This window comes from Antechinus flavipes, chromosome 3, assembly GCF_016432865.1.
Source record: "Antechinus flavipes isolate AdamAnt ecotype Samford, QLD, Australia chromosome 3, AdamAnt_v2, whole genome shotgun sequence".
NCBI lineage: Eukaryota > Metazoa > Chordata > Mammalia > Dasyuromorphia > Dasyuridae > Antechinus > Antechinus flavipes.
In genome coordinates this window covers 178,824,728-178,846,568 of record NC_067400.1, presented here as the reverse complement: position 1 = coordinate 178,846,568, position 21,841 = coordinate 178,824,728, and the positions used below count along the sequence as shown (strand labels likewise).

The following is a 21,841-nucleotide window of genomic DNA, read 5'->3' as shown; positions in this document are numbered from 1 at the left end:
AAGATATACAGATAGTAAGTGTGGAACAGACAAGACTTGAATCTCAATTTCCTGGCACTCTTTCCACTATACTATAGTGACTCTAGGGATATAAAGATTAAAAAAGGGCACTATTTCAAAAAATTTACAGTATGATAGAAGAATATGGAATCTACAATAACAATTACATGGTAAATGTGCATACATTTAGCTAAGAGCATATAAAAGAAAGATTCAAACAAAGTGGGAAGAGAATGCTATCACAGCTAGTGGGAAGTAGGAAAGGCTTCATGGAAGCTGTATTGCAGTATTTCTGTATTTCTTCTGGAGCTGGAAGAAAGGGAAGCATTTAAACAGGAAAAGAGAGTAAATGGGCCCATTACAGGCAAGAAAAACAGGGTTTGAAAAGGCACAGAAATGGGAGCGGGAACCACATGAATAAGGGCAAGTGCCTATAAGTCTAGTCTGATTGTTGTAGCAATTCATCAAGTAGAACAAGCAATGTAAGATCAAACTACAAAGCTATCTTGAGGCTAACAGTACTGGTAATCAAGTCACACTAACAGTTTGGAAGGTCTTGAATATCAAGAGAGAGTTTGAAGCTTTTCTGCATATTTTAGAAACAAATGTTTTTAATAATCAGTCTTCTCTAAAATACTCTACTGAGTACTTAACATATGGCTTCTCTCTCTCTTTTTTTTAAAGTCTAATTGATATTTAGTTATGTTCAATTTTCTTCTGGACTAGACCTGTGATTTTGAAGGTACAGGGAACTCTGAAATGAGGAAACTCCTTCCATCAAGGCAAACTGGCTTCTTTGCTGCAACTTATACTCTTGGAAAACCTCCTGAGACCCTGAAGGAAAGTGACTTGCCCAAGATCAGAGGCATTGTTGAACTCATGACTTCCTGAACCTGAGACTAATCCTTTATTCGTTAGAATATGCTGCCTCTTCATTAATATTAATACTGATCAACAACATTACAATTTACATTACACTTTACAAAGGACTCTCAAGTATATCTCACTGTATCATCATAATATGTCTGTGAAAAAGACAAACAATTACTATTATTCTCCTTTTACAGATGAGTAAACTACAACTCAGAGAAGTTGAGGGAGTGAGGAAGCTGAGGTTTTCTAAACTGAAGTCCAGGTCAGTTTCTACTATGATATGGCCATCTTCCATATAAACACATCTATATATATATATATGTATGTATGTATGTATGTGTATATATATATATATATAAATAACAAAATATATATATATTTGTTTTAGGACAAATTTTATCATGCTTAAGTGATGTTTGGAGGGCTTCAAAAAAAATCACTATAAAACTATTATTCATATTAATTTACTTATTAACAAATACAAATCTTATAATAAATGAAGCAAGAAAACACAAAATTCAATATGAAGTATTCATCAAATAAAGTTGTTACCATTAAACTATACTTTCATACTTCCCTACTGGTCTGCAGCCTTAGAATAATGTCATTTAGTATCCCGTGGGAGCATGCTACTGTTGGGCTGGGCTACATGGTAAAATTACTAGTTTAAAAAATTAATTTAAAAAATTAATTTAATCGTACTTCCAAAAAAACAGAAGAGAAATCACTGACTCAAGGAGAAGGAAATGGGATGGAGGTGATGGCTTGAGAAGGCTTGGAATAGCAGCTATGAAAAAATACAATTAAGTTAATCCAAGATTAATTAAAGGATTTATGAAAAGTCAAAGCTGAGGTTGGCATAAATTTGTAGCATGCCTAATCAGTGTTTCCAAAATGTCCTCCAAAAGCACTCAGCAGTTTGGAAAATGGCTGTCTTCAATAAGTATAGGTGTGACTTACTGGTACCTTTAAATGTAAAATTAGAACTATTATTTCCAATTGAAGGGCTGTGCTTCCATGGTGAATGAACCTTCTTCTTCTGAATGAGGGAGAGAATATTATAATCTATTTTTCCAGGTCAAATTCAGAAGGAAAAAGCATGGCAAGCATCAAAAAAGATTCCAAACAATTCAATGTGGAATCTTATGCTAAATTCATGGAAGTAACAGTGATCTGTAATGGCTGGACTAGTTCTCTAGAAGATCTTAGTACCAGCCTGAGTCCTTGATCTTAGGCGAGATTTACGTGGATGGTCAGACATGGAGTCCGTTTATTCCAAATTCTCTCAACCTTATATACCCTAATACCCTTACATATCTATAGCACACCATGCATGTGCTAACTATATACTGCGCATGCAGGACCACATAAACAACTTGTTATGTAGTTTGCCACCTGGTATCACTCTGCTTCAAATAACAACACAGGTTGTCACTGCCCCCTGACTTCTCAAGAAGGTGAGAGTCCTTAGGAGAGATGGAGAGCCCAACCAGACACAGTCAGCAAGATTCCTTTTAGTGGACTAAAGGATCTTATTTGTGGCCCTCTACAGTGACCAAGTCATGCCAACTCTTTAACTTAAAAAAGATAATGAGGAGGGTGAAGCCTTAAGCTATCTATATTTCTGCTTCTTGTAAATTTAAATCAATTTAACTTTCATCAAGTAAAGTAAAAACAATTATAGTCTGACTTCAGAGAGGCAACTGTGAGTGTGTGTGGAGGGGAGGTGGTAAAGAGGGAGAGAGGGATGCTGTGAAATGGTTGAAAGAAGGCTGGACTCTGAAGATCTGTTTCAAGCCAGGTCTCAGAGACTTAAGCAGTCTTTTAACCTCTCTAAGTGCCACCATTTGTAAAATGGGAACAAGAGACCCTTTAGGACCTCCCTCAAATAGGGAGAGTGGTTTGTAATTGCAAAGGATCCTGCAGATGTGAGCTATTACCTCTAAGTCAAGAGGATGCTGAATGCTCTTGAGATGAAGTGGATCTTACCTATCAGACAGTGGACTCGGTACAGATCAGATTTTTGAAGCAGATTCCGCAGCTTTGCCTGAGTTTCAGTTAGTTCGGCACAGTTCCCATTTGCACTGGGCTTCTGTTGAAGTACTTTCTCTAGATAGAGGATGGCTAAGTGAGTGTGATATTCCTCCTTCTGCAGTAAAGGAATAAATAATGAATACACTATATCACTGCACATATGAAGGATTGAAAACTTTGCCACAGGAACCAAAAACAACCCTCTTTTAAATGAAATTACTAACATCAATTAACAAACACTCCCGCAGAATTTTACATGGCACTGCATTTTAAGGTTTATAAAGTATTTTCCCTACCCTATAAAGACTAAGACAAAAGACCAACATGTGACTTCAAAGCTACCCTAGAAATTCAAAGCTGTTCTAGAAACCACAATTTTTTTAAAAAAATGAATTAGAAATCTTAGGGAAAGAAATCTGCTTCTTGGAATAGAACATTTTAAATAGGAATTTACTTAAGACTCTGTAGAAGGAAGGTAGCAAGATTAAATAAAATCATTATAGAGACTGTTTTAGAAAAACAAGAAAACCAAATTATCCAAATTGACAATCTTCTTTAATCCTTTCAAGGGAGAAACAAGAGGAAGATAAGGAAGGGGGAAAAAAGCTGAATGTGGGAATGGGGGCAGAGGAGAGGAGGAGACCATTAGAACATATAGTTCAAGGTCTTCTTCTCCCAAGACCTCTTGAAATCATCTAGACAGTCCAAGTATTTATTGAGTACTCATATGGTACATAAGGTAGTTAATACAATTTTACTCAATGTGCTCTGTAAAAAATTCTATTATCTAACTCAGCTTCTTCCCACAATAACTGCAAAAGTATAACCTATACTTTTTTCATGGCATCTTGGCCTTGGAAGGGATGTCTGAGGTCATCCAATCTAAGCTCTTACCCAGTGCATCAATAGCTTTGTAGAGAGAAGACTAAGAATTTCTGAAGCACTTACTTGTACTTTCCTGTCCACAACTAGATGTTCCAGGTACTTAATAATAGAATTAGGGTATTTTTTAAGGCAGTTGATGATGTCATCTGGGTTAAAGATATCTTTCTGCTGTTCTTCTAAAGGTCTCTTGGTAAAAATCTGAACTCCAACCTGAAAAAAGGTGACATTTTAGATACTAGGCTTTTCCAAGTCACCTTATTTTTTTCCTGTTGTAGTTACTGTACATTTCATACTTCAGGTAAGAAATTATTAATAATGCTGAATAATAGAAAGCATGCAAGCACAAAACAATGTAACATTCATACTAGCAAAGATTTAACAACATGAGATCATAGTAAGATTCTGAGATCAAAATAAATGGTAAAACTTTTTTATTAAAATTCATATGAAAAGACACAGCTAAGAAGGGGACAAGCATGTGCATGTTTACACATAAACACACACATCACCAAAAATGTGCCAGACATTGTGCTAATCACTTTTTACAAATAGCATCCCATTTGATCTTCACAACAACCTGGAAGATAGATGCTATCATCTCCATTTTATAATTGAAGAAACTGAGGCAGACACTTGCCATATAGCTAATTAAGTGCCTGAAGCCAAATTTGAATTCTGGACTTCTTGATTTCTGGTCCAGTGCTCTAGCCTCTGCCTCATTACACAGTAAAGGTTGAATAGAAAAAACAAAGTGTTTAATTTTTTGGCAATAAGAGGTGTAAAAACTTGGATCAATCCACAATTCACTTAAGAAAAATAATATCTTCTTGCTGAAGAACAACTGAAAGATCATTATTAAAAAAAAAAAAAAAACCTGACCTGGTTGAATATTACTGTGCTATTAAAAATGTTGAGCAAGTTGAGCAAGTTGAGAAGAACGACTTGCATGAAATAATGAAGAGTGAAATGTTGTATACAGTAACAGAAATATTAATAACTGTGAATGACTAATTTATTCTGAGTGTTATAAATACTCACATCAACTACAAAGGACCTATGAAGATATATCCATTTCCAACGAAGGATCTAATAGAACTATGTATAGTATAATTTTATATACATGCATACACACACACACCACAACACACACACACACACACACACACACACACACACACACACACACACACACACCTCTATCTATACCAAATGGTATCCTTCTATGATGAGAGGAGAAGGGAGACAACTTGGAATTTAAAATGTAACAAAAAAATTAAATTTAAAAAAATAACCATTAACTAGTTGACTAAATAAATCTGTGAACTGTTTTAAGTGGCAAATGCTTAAATACCATGGTTGCTGCTTGCCACCTTACAAGTTCTTATCAGCTGATGTGTACTCAAAGAATTGAAAAGTTATTTCAAGGGAAATTTAATGATAAAGTTAATATCTAGGAAAGGGAGAGATGGCAAAATAATAACAAAACGGAAAATTTCATAGAAATGATTTTTGAATCATTCACTATTTTAGACATTTTTAATACTACTTCCTCCCTCTGCTAGATAATCTCTAAAGAGATCTAGAACTGTTATTTGTCTTCACAATATTTATAAGTGTTTTCAAAATAAAAGGTTTAGGAAAGATAAGAAAATAAGCTTTTGTGAGAAAATAATATGGTTGAACGCAAGAAAATGTGTAGATATTGTTGAAAGCAAAATCTATTTTCTGGGAGAAAGAACTTTTTTACTGTACAAGTGCTCTTCAAACTTCTTCACCCAATGACTAAACCTCTTTAGTACCACAGGATCAACATTTTTATTTTTGCAGAGGCAATTGGTTTTAAGTAACTTGCCCAGGATCACACAACTAGGAAGTGTTAAGTGTCTGAGGCCACATTTGAACTCAGGTCCTCCTGACTTCAGGGCTGGTGCTCTATCCACTGAGCCACTTAGCTGCCCCCAAGATCAACATTTTAAAACACAAAGCATGATGTCCGTTTCCAGTGCTATCACTGACCAACAGCAACTTCCATGTCCTCTCTGAAAACAGCTTTAAGGTGAATAGAGGCAGTACTATTAAGGTACGTGGCACAACTATTGCACATTCTTCACCAAACCACCCAAGGGTACTGAAATCCAAGACAACTTAAGATAAAAAAACTAGTTTTAGCCACAGGTGAACTCGGGCAGTTCAGTGCTTTTCATAGAGGGATAGACTTTAATCTGCATCTATTCTGCTTTTAGACTCCTTGCCACAAGTGTCTCCACAGTCTGATCTATCCTCTAGCCCCTCTCCCCCCTTTTTTTTGGGGGGGTGGGGCGCGGGGAGGGAGACAAAGCAAAAATTGCAGTTAAGTGACTTGCCCAGGATCACACAGTTAGAAAGTGTTAAGTGTCTGAGGCCAAATCTGAATTCAGGTCTTCCTTACTCCACAGTCAGTGCTCTATCTACTGTAACATCTAGCTACCCCCATCATCTATGCTTTTTAACTATAAGAATAATTTTCCTAAAGTATAGGGCTCACCACTCTAGCAGGTCATACAATATTCTTCATAAACTAGCTCTTGTTTACTTGTTCCATCTCCTTACACTTTACTCTCTGCCATAAACTCCTAGAATCCTAGACTTTCATGACTGCTCTCATCACAGCTTCTGCAGGAGGCCTTCTCCATCCTCTTGCTACTCGTGTCTCCCCTCTGAGACTGCCACTCTCTCTGCATGTACCCTTATTTACATGTCTCCTCTTTATGAGGCAGGAGAGTGTGTTAGTTTTTCTTTGTAACTCCAGAACTTCGCACAATGCTTAGTACCCACAAGGTCTTAATAAATGCTGATTAACTTGCTGACTGTAGAGTACTTTGTGCTATGTGGATGCACCAACTCCACTCTTTCCTAATGCCACCCCTATCCCTACCTCCCAGCATGACCATACTTTACTTCTGCCTTCTTTTCTCTCCTATCCCAAGATGCAACAGCTTCTCCCCCCTCCCCCAACTCTAGTCTATAGCTTCTATCTTTCTTACCCAAGGGGAACCAAACCGTAGGCTTTAATCAGAAGGACTTAGCAATGGGAATGGGAATGGCAGGCAACATAGACAATGGATTATCATATGGGAGTGTACTTAGTTGGTAGGACTGAGACAGTTCTGCATTTCCAGCTTCTATTTAACTCCCTCCGCCAGCAAGCCAAACAATGGAACACCACCATTCATTCCAACTTTGCTCTAGCCCACAGAAAAGGAAATGATAGACTTTAACCTGTTAAAATGAAATTTCAAAAGAAAATAATAAAGAAAGCTACAAAATATTACCTGGCAAGAAATAACTTGCCTCAAGAGAGGCAAAAAATCTTCAGCAGTAGTTCTAAAATATGGTACTTACTTAAATGTTCAAGTTAAAATGGGTGTTATGACGAAAAAGTGTTAAGGGAAATAGATTAAAAAAAGTAAAATACAAGTCAGAAAGTAGCTCAAAATTTTTTTCTCTAAAAATAACTTTCCCCCCCCCTTAACCAAAGAAAGAAGACATCTGTGAAGCACGAACCTCCTCACTTTTCTGTAATACCCACTCAGCATATTTCCACACTAGTTCTTGGTCTAAGCAGTAGGTTAGGAAATCAACAATATATTCATAAAGGTCTGCACGGGTAGAGTCATGAATTTCTCCATTCACAATGTTCACCCATAACTGTAAAAAGGAAAAGAAATAGGTTAATTAACTATATATCTCCTAGGATTAGCTTAAATAAGATTGAGATACTTTTTATTTTTTTCTTTTTGATTTTTATGACATTGCTGTCATTTCCCCAGCAATTACCGGTCTCCCTAACAGAACCAAAATAACAAAGAAGTACAATTAAATAAAACAAAGAAACTTATGTTATATGCTATACCCCAGGTCCACCACTGCACTACAGAAAGCAGAGATTACCTATTCTCTTTACCTTAACATTACTTTATGAAGAGTTTATTGGGGAAAAAAACAAAGCAGAACAATGCCAAGTGGCTGATAGCTCCTCTCAAATGAGTCATTTCCCAAGAACACATAGTTATGACTAGAATCACTAGAAGTATATGACTTAAGAGATATTCACTACTTTCATTACTTTTTGCTGAAGCAATGCTACCACATATTGAACTAAGTAATAGTTTTATTTTATATTTCAATGTTCATTAGTCTAATTATTATGAAATTTGTGTAGATGTGTGAGAAGAAGAAGAAAGTTTTTGGAAACACTTTCTTAGGAATGGTCTTTCTAGCAAAAAAAAAAAAAAGAGAGCGAGAGAAAGTTATTAATAACCAATGATGTGGGAAGATTCAGATTTCCCCTTTTTTCTATTCTCATTTCAAAACCTCAGTTTTTGAAGGTTGACCTAATCTTCTCCTCTATCTGACCCCATCCAACTTTACAAAGAATCTCTCATCTAAGATAAATTCTATTCAATCAAGCCTGGGTAGATTTTGTCTAAATTGCCCAAGGCTGGAAGTGGACTGGATAGAGGGATAGTCCCATTCACTCTGGAGCTGACATGATGTCACTCATAGCTCCTCATAGAAGTAAGTTCACTTCTTTTTATAAAGTCCATCCTCATTAATCGTTAACCAATAAGAGTTGGATTGACATCCTCAGGATTATTCTTCTTCCAAAAAAGCAAATAAGCCAAAAATCTGCCATAGTTGTCTTTGGTCTAAGAGAGAGAGGGAAGGCCAATGACTATCCTTTTATTACAATACTGACATTATTAATAAAATAATTAAATTACCCCAAAATTATATCTCTTGAACCTTAAAACATCACAAAAACAAAAACTGCATCTTTGTTGGTTTTAGAAAAGTGTTATAAATTAACATGACTAATCAGTCTGGTGCGATTTAAAAAATACATATGAGAAATGCATAAGTACATTGCCACTCTTGAGAGACTAAACAAACCTGTACTGCAGCAGCATCCTGACCATTATAATGATAAAGTAGTCCAAGTGCAAAATATCTGAAAGGAAAAATAAAAGTGGTCAGCATAGTGTCTTCTCCATCTTGTTTATGGAGAACTGGTGTCTGTCTGTCTGTCTGTCTCTCTCTCTCATATATACACATAGCTTATGTAGACAGATGAGTTTTGGTTTTCTATGAAAAACGTATATAGATAGAGCCCAGAATAGCCAACGTGAAAGGGGAAGAAAGATTAAACATCATATGGTTCAAATCTGAGGTGTTGAAAAAATAAAAACTCAACCCTGATGAAATTTTTATTTTAAACACAAAATCTTTTTCAGCATAAAATGTGTTACTGCTGGCCCTGAAGTGCAGTGTTTTCAAATAATTTTAGAAATACATATGTCTATATGTCACTCACCACTTCATAAACAGCCTCTCTTCTCTATAACTTCTAGCTGTAACTAGCCATGACACAAGAGGCAATGTAGCATAATGGATAGAAAAACCAGGGAGACTTGAATTTAGTCTCACCTCATACACATCCTGGCTGTATGACATTGGACAAGAGCAACAGGATCAGAAACCTGGGTTCTAGTCCCAGCTATGCCAGCTAGATAGCTTTGCCAATTTGCTAAATTTCTGTAAGCCTTAATTTCTTCATCTCTAATGGAAGCCTAAGGTTCTTTCCAAATTTAAAAGATTGCATAAATCTACAATAGACAGGTAAAGCATTTATTAACTACCTACCTGTGTGCCACAACATATGCTTGAATGACATTATAATGTCCATCATTCTGACTAAACGTTTCAAGCATTTCTTTAAAATATTAATGATGAGCATGGAACTCAGTAATGTATTGGGCATTTTTTTGAACAGAATTAGGTACTGTTTCTTATAGAAGGTCAAAACTCTGGAGAAGTATACGTGAAACAAGAATACTTACAACAAGGTGTTAACTCAGTGGAATTGATGAGATAATGGTTCCCTAGTTCACATATATATAGTATGATATAATGATATAATCACTCCAGTTGGCAAATACTCAGGATGCTGTAATGATGTAATTGTGATAGGGTATTTAAGGGCTGAGAGAAGTGGGGAAATAGTCAATCAGATTAGGACAGACTGTGAAGGAGTCAGACTGCGACAGACACAGACTGTGAAGGAGACAATAAAGACTTTAAACTCTATTCCCAACTATCCTCATGGTGACTATCCTGCTGAGACCAAGGCCCGTCCAGAAAGCTAGCTGGGACATTACAGTCTCTTACTCAAACATTCAATATTAAATGACCAGGGAAAGGTCCCAATCTTGTGCCATTCTTTTCAAGAAGAAGCCATGATATACAATGTAAATGTCTGGTTCTTTCCTTCAAGGGAGAAACTCCCTAGGCCTCTTTCAGTAATCTTCTAGGTACTCATTTCTCCAAAGCACTAAAATGTATTTTCTTAATATAATTATATAGATTCCAGTGTATTTTCTTAACATAATTATGTATTTAACAGAATGTCAATGAAGCTTCTTTCATCTGTATAAATTTATAGATTTCAGCATGAAGCCCTCCCAAAGTAAAAGAGAAATGTAAGAATTACTTTATTCAAGGAAAAAGCTATTTAATAGTGACTAATGTTAACAAACAAATAGACTGACAATAGAGATTGTGCTGCTCAGAGATCCCCTGATGTTAGGATTGAATCTGAAAACCAAGACCATAGCAATAGAATTTGAGTTGGACTTTGCATGTTTACACATATTTCTGCCATCATCCTGACTTAGAAGAATCATTCACTTAATGTCTATCCCTTGGAAATCTCCAAGATTTAAGATTATGCCATTCAGGCCTAATTTCAGACCGGGGGGAGAAGGGAGGGGAGTTCTTAATTATTTTTGTGTGTGTGATATAAATATATTTGGCATTCTGGGAAGAAGACCATGGACCCATTTTCTGAACGCTTTTAAAACTACAGAGAATTGAGAAAGAAACTAATAAGTTTGAAATATAGTTACCAAAATATAAATTTAAAAAGTTCATGGACCCAGGTTATAAACCAATATTCTAAAACAGTAGCCCTTACCAACTGTATCTTTCAAAAATGTAGGATTTAGGATTCAGTTTTCAATGGAGGGTGACTAGTACATGCATCACAGCTATCCCATCTTGGAAAGAATGACTCACTTTTTGTGTTTCTCAAGCCATGCCACACTGTCTGTTAAAAGGCAGGAATTCTCTGTGACCAGAAGATCCAGCAAACTTTCATGATCTGTTTCTGCATACAACTTGAGCAAGGCAGTATCAATGTCTTCTTTGTAGCCATTTGCCACTTCCGTGCTACGGACCTCATTTAAGTAGCTCATGAGGAATCTTTTGCATTTGGTCATCTTCTCCTGGTCCCCTTGGGTCAGCTGGTTCAGGTCTGCATACTCATGCAGAGGGGGATGAGACCGTGTGAATGAAGAAGTAGTAGGCAACAGGAAGGGATACAGAGATATCAGCTCCCGGACATCAAGCTGGCCGCTTCTGCAATTACAGTGTCAAACTAAATGAAGCAAAAAAGAAAGAAAGAGTACACATAGGCATACACACATTTCTGGTCTTGGAATGTTCTTTTTTAAAAAGACCCATTTCTAAGCATAACTTGGCATGAATCACAATTTATTTAAGCTTATTTCTATAAACATACATTCAGAACATAAAACTAACATAAGAAGAAAGAAAAGAATGATGAAATATATACTTCCTGAGTAAGGAATTTGGGAAACCTTGTAAGAATAAAGGTTTCCCAGGAGGAAAAAAAAAGCCTGAATCAATGTGAAGATGAGCAATTTGTTTCAGCTAGGAGGACACAACAATCTCTACTTTTTTTTCCTCAAAAGTATTTTATTTTTCCAAATACATGTAAAGATAGTTTTCAACATTCACTTTTGTAAGATTTTGAGTTCCCAATTTTTTTTTCTCTCTCCCTCCCAAGACAGCAAGCAATCTGACATAGGTTATAAATGTACAATCATCTTACAAATATTTCTATATTAGTAATGTTATGAAAGAAAAATCAGAAAAAGTGAAAAACCATGAGAAAGGAAAAGCAAACAAACAAAAAAAAGTAATAATGGTACACTTCAATCCACGTTCATTCTCCATAGTTCTCTCTGTATGCAGATGGCATTTTCCATGCCAGGTATACTAGAATGCATACAACAATCTTTAGAATACCTAATTGTAATACATGGTCTTCATAAAGTTAGTAGCTTTCAAGGGATATTTACTTCAACCCTTGATCTAATTAAATGTAAACTTCTAATAACTAGCATTTTATATGACTTTAAGATTTACAAAGCATTTTACTTATGTTATCTCATTTATTTTACTCTCAAAGTATTTTCTCAAAAGGCTAGAATTTTATCTGAAACAACTTTTTTTTTTTTAAAGAGAGCAAGTAAATGCAAGAGGAGAGTTCCTTAATTTAATTATAAACTACACTTTATATAAAAGGAATTATGAGAATGTGGAACCAGATTATGAAGCAGCATGACTTTTACTTCATATTTTGGTTTATAATTGTTTACTAAATAAAATATAAATTCTTTAACCAGGCATTTCAGGTCCTCTACAATCTGTCTCAAGCTTTTCAACTTTACTATAATTTCTCTTCACACATCAGCAACTCAGACTACCTGTTACTTCAATTCCTAAAATGATGACTCTCTAATTCTTACCTATTAAAATACTTCCTCCTTCTTTTATGGGCAACTTGGATGCTATTTTGTCCCATGAAGCTATTCTGTACTTGATTCCTCCAAGAGGAGAGTCATAATTTCTTCCTTAAATTTCTGATACTGTTTTCTTTATTCTTCTAGGCATCTAGATTATAACTTATATCTTCTGTTAAATGGGGAACAAGAACCATGCCTTATCTCACGTTAGTATAACCAGGATTTAGGAAAGCACACTGAATATTGTCAGCATTTAATTAATGGTGAATTGAAATTAATCTCTGTCAACATTTTACAAGCAGTTTTCTATCTGGCCATATAATAGTACAGAATCTCAAGTAGGAATGAGTAAGATTCACTTTTGAAAGAGTAGTAGAGAGAGTGCAGGACTCAGAAAGAACTAGGTTTGAATGCTGAATGACACTTACTAGCCATGAGAACATGTACAAGTTGCTGAATTTCTCTGAACCTTTTTTTATATGAAAAATGGAGATGATGATATTGTAGTACTCACCTCACAGTACCGTGAGGATCAAATGTAGAAAGATTTGAAAACTTTATAATGCTTTCTGTCAGTTATTATTAATTGCAGCAGCCATAACACACGTAAGTATTAGAAGGAAAATATAAACCTCTTCTATAAGCAACTTAACATTAAAAAAAAAAAAAAAACCATAGTAAATCTTTTCTCTTTGTAAATTGGGAGAAAAGAAAGTATGCAATGCTGCTGCTATCCTACTTAGCTCAGAGGACAGGCAAAGTGAAAAGTGCCAATCACGAGGAAGTGATGCACAGAGAACAAAAGAGAGCTTCAGAACATTGGAGCTCCTGTTACCAAGAGAAAAGAGAAAAGAAGAAAAGAAGAAAAGAAGGGAAGGAGGGAAGGAAAGAATGTATACCTTTGAAGAGGGATTAATTGCAAAGAGGGAGGGTATTTCTAAGAGAACAGGACAATTTAAGATAAGCAGTCGTTCCCATTTTTAAAAAAAAGGACAGAAGAAGCAGAACAGTAGAGACAGAATAGATGTGGGAATTGGGAAACTCTGATTTTGAATCCTGACTCCGACAATTACTAGATATGTCACCTAGGACAATTACTTAACTTTTCTGTGCCTCAGTTTCCGTATCTGTAAAAAAAAAGAGGGGACTGGAGCCTAATACCTAAGATCCCTTTCATCTCTAAAATTATGATTCCATGATTCTATAAAGTCACCAGAGAAAATAATTTCACATCCTTCTAAATGGTCTGTTGTGGGACTTATAGTTAACCAACTAACTTCTTGTTCAATTTTCTATAGAAAGAATAAAAGTAACATTAAAAGAGAGTGATCTAGGGATTTGGAAAACCCAGCTTCAAGTTACATTTTTTTTTTCTTTTGTATTTCATTAATCCTTTTTCCTCATCTGTGAAATGGGGATTAATTATACTAATATTATAATAATGATCATTCTATTAATATTCAGAGGTTCATTTTGAGGCATGAACTTGGCTAAAAATAAAGTGCTATATAAGTGTAAGTACATAGGTTCATAGATTTAGAGCTAGAAGGGATCTTAGATTCATTTTACAGTTGAGGAAAATTAGGCATAGAAAGGTTAAGTGACAACATGGTAATTAAAGAATAGTCAGGATTAGAACTCAGGATTAGAACACAGGACTTCTGATTCCAAATCGAGAACATTCTCCTTTTCAGAGTCAGTGTCCTCCCTTTCCTCTATTATTACCTTTCATCTATTATTAAGAGTTATGAAAGTCATCGTTTTGATTTTTTTTTTTTTTTGGACAGGTTAAACAACCTCAAAACCTTTAAAAGAGCTTTCCTTTCACAGAAATTGCTGAAGCTTGGTCCTCTGATTTCACTCTAATTAAAAGCATGAAATAGCTGGAGAGTGAGATTTGTCAAGCGATCAGCATTAATTCAGAAGCAATAACTGACACTTGTACTTGATATACAAGCTACAATGGTATTATTAGAGCCATAACTAGCATAAGGGTCAGCAGGTTTCTACCTGAAGAAGCTACACCTCAATAGGGGAGGGCATGCTGTCCCCTCTGGCACTTCTGGGCCTTGTCGTCCTTTACAAGTCATGTTATATAGTCTCCTGACCTTACCTAGCTGGACTGCTTGTTCTGAAATGCTAGGCCTGGATCCATGCTACATATGCACAGTGATAGCATGTGCCCCAGCAGAGGCTTCAGGATCTCAATCCTCTCAACTGAATTTGCCCTAGGGGCTACAATTTCTACTTATAATTCTGGTTATTATTCACCCTAAAGCGTTATAGTTTAGATAGATCTTTTGATCCTGAAGAGCATAACCTACTTTTTTTTTTTTCAGGAGGATCAAGGTGATGACAGCTTTAACACCAACATTCCAATTTACCTGAAGAGTTCTTTAGCTTCTAGGAACTGAAGCTGTGCAAACTGTATAAACCCCGCCTGCTGCAGGATTCTTCTGTACATTACCTGCAAGGAAAGAGACGACTTGCATTTCTAAGAGACAACAAATCATCACTTCTTTAATACCTTAAAAGATTCAGGATTTTATTAGAGAGAAATTTTCTCTACCAATATGCGTTGGAAATTCTTCCATCCTTTGGCAGATAATCTTATGAGTTACTATGGTTAAAAAAATTAATAAATAAAATTATCCCAGTGGCCAATCTTTGGGAGATAAGCCTCTCCAAAATTAGACAGGATAGTCTTCAAATGACAAATACATGGCCTGTTGGCAGGATTATATTCAAAGTTTTTCTTGGATTGTAAGGCCTGCTGGAATTTATGCTCTACTGCCAACATTGCAGTCAAAGATCCAAAGCTATTTGCCACAATGTGAAGAGGATTTGGACTTCAGTGAATTTTGGCTAAGATCCTAACCATGATAATCTCTCAAAATCTCTTTTATTTTAGTTCCTCCTTCTAATCCATACAGATTAATTATCCTTAAAGGATAATTTTTATCATATCATTTCCTCATTTGAGAGCCTATAACAGCTTCTTATTGATAATCACATCAAGATTTCACTCTTCAGTTTGATATTTAAGTACTTTTCCCAACAACATTCACACTGTTATCTGTCTAGACTTCTCTCCTAATACTAACAGGCCAATCTCCTCATCATCCCCACATGTGCCATACTCATGTCATGCTAGATCCAAGTTTTATAATTTCTTTGAAGGTCCATCTCAAGGCCCTTCCTTCAAGTGCCCAAAGAAACCAGGTTACGAAGCTTCTATCCAGTCATCTTGCTCTTAATTCTCTGAATTATTTTTATGAATACATACTTTAACAGAATATCTTGAATCTGTATATATGCTACCTTGAGTTATTCTGTTTTGCATATATACATATATATAATATACATGTGTGTATATATGTGTGTGTGTATACATGTATACACACACACACAAAACCCATGTAATCATATTTAACATGTATTTTTTCTTCCTTCCCTCTTTTTGTCTCCCAACTTAGGCATCTCCTTGTCCTTTTTTTCCCCCCTATTCCCAGGAACCCTCCAGACTTAGTTCAAACATCTCAGCAACTTCCACACTGAATCTCACAGCTCAAGGAAATCACTAGTCTAAGTCTCCCCACTTTCAAAGGAATATAGGCATGAGCCAGTTATTACCTGTAGCTTAATAATTAATTTTAATACAACTACATCCTTTGGCTTGAATACAGGTCCAGAGGCTAAGCACCTTGAACTAAGCTTAATGTTAATTATATAATTGCTAGGAAAAATAGAAATTTAAGCTGGTTTATTTCCATATTGTTGGTTTATTTCTGACATTAGATACATTATTTTTTCCCCAATAAACTAGCATTTTAGCATTTATTTTCTCTCTCTCCTACTTTTCCTTCTCCATCTCTCTACCTCTAATACAGAATAAAAAGGTAAAACAAAACTCTTATGACAAATGTAGAGAAGCAAAACAAATTCCTACCCTAGTCATACTCAGAAATCTGTGTCTTATTCAAGTTGCAGTATTTCAGAGACTCAAAAATTTAAAAGTTGGGAAGGGATCTTAGTGGAGGAGGGTTAGCCTCCTGATTTTACAGAAACGAAAAACAAAGCCCAGAAACTTGCCTAAAATCACCTGATTAGTGGAAGCATATTTAAATTCAGGTTTTCTGACTGAAAAGTCAGTATTCTTTCCCCTATGCCAGTATATTCTTTTCTATAACAAAGGATCATAAAAATCAAAGAAGGCTTTTCATTGAAGGAATGTTGGAGATCAACTAGAAAACCCTTTATCTTGATATATGAGAAAAGTAAGATCCATGTTCTTGAAAGAGGCAGGATTAGTCTCATAATTTAACATTCCTTTCAAATCTAAAACTATGACTCTAACATTGAAGAGTAAAATTTTATAGTAAAAGAGAGAAAATTATAATCTGAAGATTTTGGAATCTATTTATAATATCCTCAAATCATTTAACTGTCTTTAATATTCTTTCAAGCCCTTTTGTAGGAGAATACATGTGTATGTTTTGTTATTAGGGTGTCCCCAAATTTTTAGTGAATTTTTAACTTTTACTAAAACTTTTGGAATATTGCATTTGGGTATGTATTTAAGACATTAAACTGACATTTTTTGCTTTATTCTACTTCATTTGCAGAGAAAAGATATTCTTTTCCAACCCAGAAAAAGGTGTCAGAATAAATTGAGAGAAAATTTTTAAAGTATTCTTTCAACTAGACATTAAGAATCAAAGATGGTAGTTTTACAAAGGTGGCTTCAATCAATAACCACACGATGGCAGCAAAGGATAAGAAATAAGTTAAGGGTAACTTACTTTAGACAATAGGTTTGAGTTGGATATAAAAAGAAATCAGAAACAAAAAGCCATCCTGAGTTTTCTCCTCTTCCCTCTTTTGCTGCAAGCTCAGAAAAGGGATTGGCTCCTTTGCCTGCCAAAGCTGGTGCTTGTAATCAATTCCATGCCTCTTTTGGAAACTTTACACATATTCACTGATCATTACTACTTTGTGATATCCAATTTAAGAAATATTCAGTGATAATGTGCAAATAAATTACAAACGTAAACATTCCTTGTCCTTGAGGCATTTTTTTTTTTTTTGTAATTAGATAAATTTGGCTATAAGAGAACAGTTATTTAGGGAAAGTTTTAAAAATTACCCTTAGGTAAGGCTTAAGAGCCAATATTTCAGCAAAAAGATAGAGTGATCACTGCAAATGATGATCAGTTAGATAGCTCATAAGAACATAAAAACTGCCATCTCTAGACTAAATTAAAAACGATTATCTTATTGCAAATAAAACTTTTTTGAAGATGCAATAGATAGAGGTTGATACATCAAATTCTATTATAAAAACAATTTTTTTAAAAAATGGTCAGAAAACAATTATAGTGAGCTAGTTATAGCACAATGAAAATAGTGGCTAGGACAGTAAGTTTAAGCTTACACAGAAGTTATTCAGGCAAAATATGTTTGGAGACCCTTGTTTCCTAATAGATTAACTAAGACTGGTGAGTCATTTAATCCCAGTTAAGATGTAAACTGACAGTTAAAGTGTTAGAAGATAAAGCTAGAGGTCAGATCCTTTCTAAAGATATTTGCATTTTAAAAAAAGATTGTTTAGAGAGAAAAAACAACCGATAAAGCCAATCCAAGGCATAGGTAGGGGATTAGGTACAGCAGATATAGCAATTTTGGGGGTTTTGTAGTTGTTTTTACAAATGGAAGATTTGCAGTAAATGCATTAATCTGCACCATTTTTCTAAAAGCATGTAGTCACATCATATGTCTGTTATATTTTGGTAACTTTCACAATGTTTCAAACTTTTTCATTCTTATTTTACCCGTTATGGTGATCTGTAATCAGTAATCTTTGATACTATTATAATTGTTTTTTTTTTTTTTGGGGGGGGGGTATGAATTTAATCGGTAATGTTGTGTGTTCTGACTGTTCTATTGACATGCCATCATCCTTGCCTCTCCTCCAGTCTTTCTATTTCTTGAGATATAACAATATTGAAATTAGGCCAATTAATACAATTATCAAAAGTTCAAGAATCCCAAGTTCAGAAATCCCTGATCTAAACTAAAGGGTTCTTCTGCACTATCTTAAACCTTACAAATTTCCATCAAAATCAATCCATCCTGCAATCACAATTGTTAAAAGGGGTTGGGAGGAAGGGGAAGAGATATCAAAATTTGTGGCCATTTTCTATCACCCCATACATAAACAATTAATACTGCAAATGAAAAGCATAACAGAATTATGCTATTAACATTAATATTAAAGTAAGGAAACAGACTACATCATTACAGATACTATATGCAGGCACAAGCTAAATGAAGCTCATCTATTATATGACCGTTTCTTTATTAAATTATTCTTCTCTATTTTGGAGACGAAATTGTATGATCATTAATCTATGATTATGGATTGAGCTTAGTACATCTGAATTCAGGTCTTCTGAATCCTGAATATTATATTAAATATTTTATTTTATAACTTTGTGTTATGCTTAATCAAGAATAGATACTACTCTTTCCCCCTAACATCCTGAGTCTTTCCTTCTGTTTTGGCTTCTTTGAGTTCAAAATAACTCTCTAAACCTCAACTAAACATTCTGAAACCATGGTTTCATGTTCTAATTTCTTGCTATATCACCCCTACTTTTGTTAATGAACAAAACAAAGGCTAATGAAAGCTAATGAGAAAGAAAAGGGAAAATGGATAGTAGTGGACACCCACGTATCATCCTCCTTGACCTGCTCCTGTTTCTCTCTGGCCTACCATCTTTTCCTCTTCTCACTCTTCCTGCCATTAAGGAAAAAAAAAAGCAAGTTCTTACTCAAGAGTTTCTGAGCTTGAAAGAACCTTGGTTCTCCTCCTCCTCCTTCATTTGGTGGATGAGGCACAAGGTAGATGAGGCATGAGGTAGATGAGGTAATTTATAACAAAATTGTGCTACTAAGTATTCCCAAAGTTCATTAAAGTTTTTCCTAAGATTTGCTTGAGATACACTGTTATTTTTAAGTCACAAATTGACACTTTATGAGTAAAATAACTTTGCCTATCCTGAGGGTGTATTACATTAGTATGTCAACATTCCTAATAGCACATTAGCATTGACAGTCACTCTCCTTTTAAGTATTGTTACAAATATCTCATAAGTCATTAAATAATGCTTTAGAATCTAAAGATCCTAAATAAATGCACAAATGACTAAGGGATATTTATGTTATAATCTATTTCTATTTTCTTTTTATTTTTTTCTACTTCATACATTTACATGCGCGTACACACACACACTGATCTAGTATTTTGTTTCTTCTAGTAGCACTGTTTTGCTTTTCTTTAATGCACCACTGTAATATTTTACATAGATATATTTTTGTATATTTTACATAACTCTATAGATGTACATGCTGTCTTTCCTGATAAAACTTTTTGAGGGCAGTAATATCACTTTTGTCTGTATAATCCCAACCCCTAGCACAGTGCTTGAAACATAATAAATACTTAATGAATACTTATTGATTGCTATTGAGTATTAGAAATGTATAGGTTTGGTTTTATCCCTCTTCAGTAAATTCCTTGAGGGAATTTACTGTCTTCTATCATCTTTATGCTCTGACAAAGCAGACACTTTAATGAATATTGGTTCAAGTGAATTGATCCCAGAAAACCTTTTCTTTCTACCCAATCTAGACTTTTACTATTCTGATTAAAATGTTCACTCACAAATTTAAGTTCAACTTGGATATCACATGCAAAAAAGTATAATAGCTTAAGGTGTCAGATCAAATCATTAGTGTTATTAAAAATCTTGAAACAGAGCTATAACTAGGAATTTTTACACTTGAACCATAATAATCACTTTTTTTTTTCTTGGGTGGAATGAAATATGGAAAGAAATCCCAAGCCACTGGCATAAAGATCTGGAGAGGAGCTCCATCCTTAGGGATCTAATGTCTTCTAACACAATGCAGCAAACTTATGAGACACAATTTATGTAAGGTATTAGACTAGTCTCAGGGGATAAAAATATAAAACAAAAATCACTTCTTCAAGGAGCTCCAATTCTACTACAAGGATACACACACACACACACACACACACACACACACACACATATATATATATATATATACATATATATATATATATACACATAAACAAGCATGTAATTATTTTAAAAGGAAGATAATACCAGAAACTAGAAGAATCAAGAAAGGCTTCCTCTAGAAGGTAAGAGAAGTTGAGTCTTAAAGGAAACTAAGAATTCTAAGGCACAGAAATAAGGGAATTACATTCCAGGCAAAGGAAACAGATGTAATGGAAAGAACAGTAATAGGCTGGTTTATGGCATATAGAAAGTTCATGAAAACAAGTAACATGCAATAATAATAATAAGTTTAGAAATGTAAACTGGAATGTGATTATGAAGGCCTTGAAATGTTATACTAAGGAGTTTGTATTTTACAGTATGAGGTCACTGAAGTTTCTTATGCAGGGGAATTAGGGGCAAAACATTATTTAGAAATATCATTTTGAAAACTGTATAAAAGATGGATTTAAGAGGGAAGAAGACTGAAGAAGAGTTAATTAGGAGGTTTTTGCAATAGTTTAGGGAAGAAGTGATAAGAATCTCAAACATAGGGTGGTTAGTGTTATTTCAGCAAGTAAGAAGGATGTAAGAAATGCTGGAGAAAGAACTGAGACATAGCAACTGATTATATATGGAAGATGAGAAAAAGGGGAAAAGTGGAAGATGATGCTAAACTGGCACTCTCAGTAGAAAGATGCAAGTTTGCTAGAGGAGCAGGTTTAGATTAGAAGATCAGGAGTTCAATTCTGAACATGTTGAATCTGAGATGCTATTAGATATTGAGGTGGAGATGACATAGGGAAGTGGTAAATGGGAAAAAAGATGAGAGATTATGACCGGATATATAGATCTGGAAGTCATCTGCAGAGATAACTGAACTCAAGGGAGCAGGTAGAGCACTGAGAAAGAAAAGAACAAATATATTATAGCGTATATTTACTCTTAAAGAAAGAAATGTGGATGATAAGACAGCAAAGGAGACTAAGAAGGAATGGTCAATCAGATAAAAGAAGAAATAGAACCAAGCAGTATCCCAAAAGCTGAGGGTGGGAGAACTACCATAAAGACAGGTGGTCAACAGTATTAAAAGCTGAAAAGGAATCAAATAAATTGAGGATTAAGAAAAATGTACTGGACTTATTAATTAACAAATAGTTAGTTCTTAGGGAAACATTTCAGTTGTGTAGGAAAGTTTAAAGCCAAATGGCAAAGAAGTCTAGAAAAAGTGAGAGGTAAGGATGTGGTAGCAATGAGCATTAACAATTTTTTTTTCCTAGAAGTCTGATTATGAAGTGGAAGAGAGCTATA

The 21,841-nt window shown here is 34.8% G+C and overlaps 1 protein-coding gene across 1 annotated transcript in view; it reads right to left on the bottom strand.

Moving 5' to 3' along the window:
* TGFBRAP1 (transforming growth factor beta receptor associated protein 1) overlaps positions 1 to 21,841 on the bottom strand; it is a 43,458-nt gene that overhangs the window by 10,602 nt on the left and 11,015 nt on the right. Inside the window, exons 4-9 of the mRNA XM_051984309.1 lie at positions 14,825 to 14,907; positions 10,906 to 11,247; positions 8,725 to 8,782; positions 7,336 to 7,479; positions 3,856 to 4,002; positions 2,863 to 3,022 (exon numbers count right to left, since the gene is read on the bottom strand). Of these exons, the coding sequence (XP_051840269.1) occupies positions 2,863 to 3,022; positions 3,856 to 4,002; positions 7,336 to 7,479; positions 8,725 to 8,782; positions 10,906 to 11,247; positions 14,825 to 14,907 (934 nt within the window). The remainder of the gene's footprint in view (positions 1 to 2,862; positions 3,023 to 3,855; positions 4,003 to 7,335; positions 7,480 to 8,724; positions 8,783 to 10,905; positions 11,248 to 14,824; positions 14,908 to 21,841) is intronic.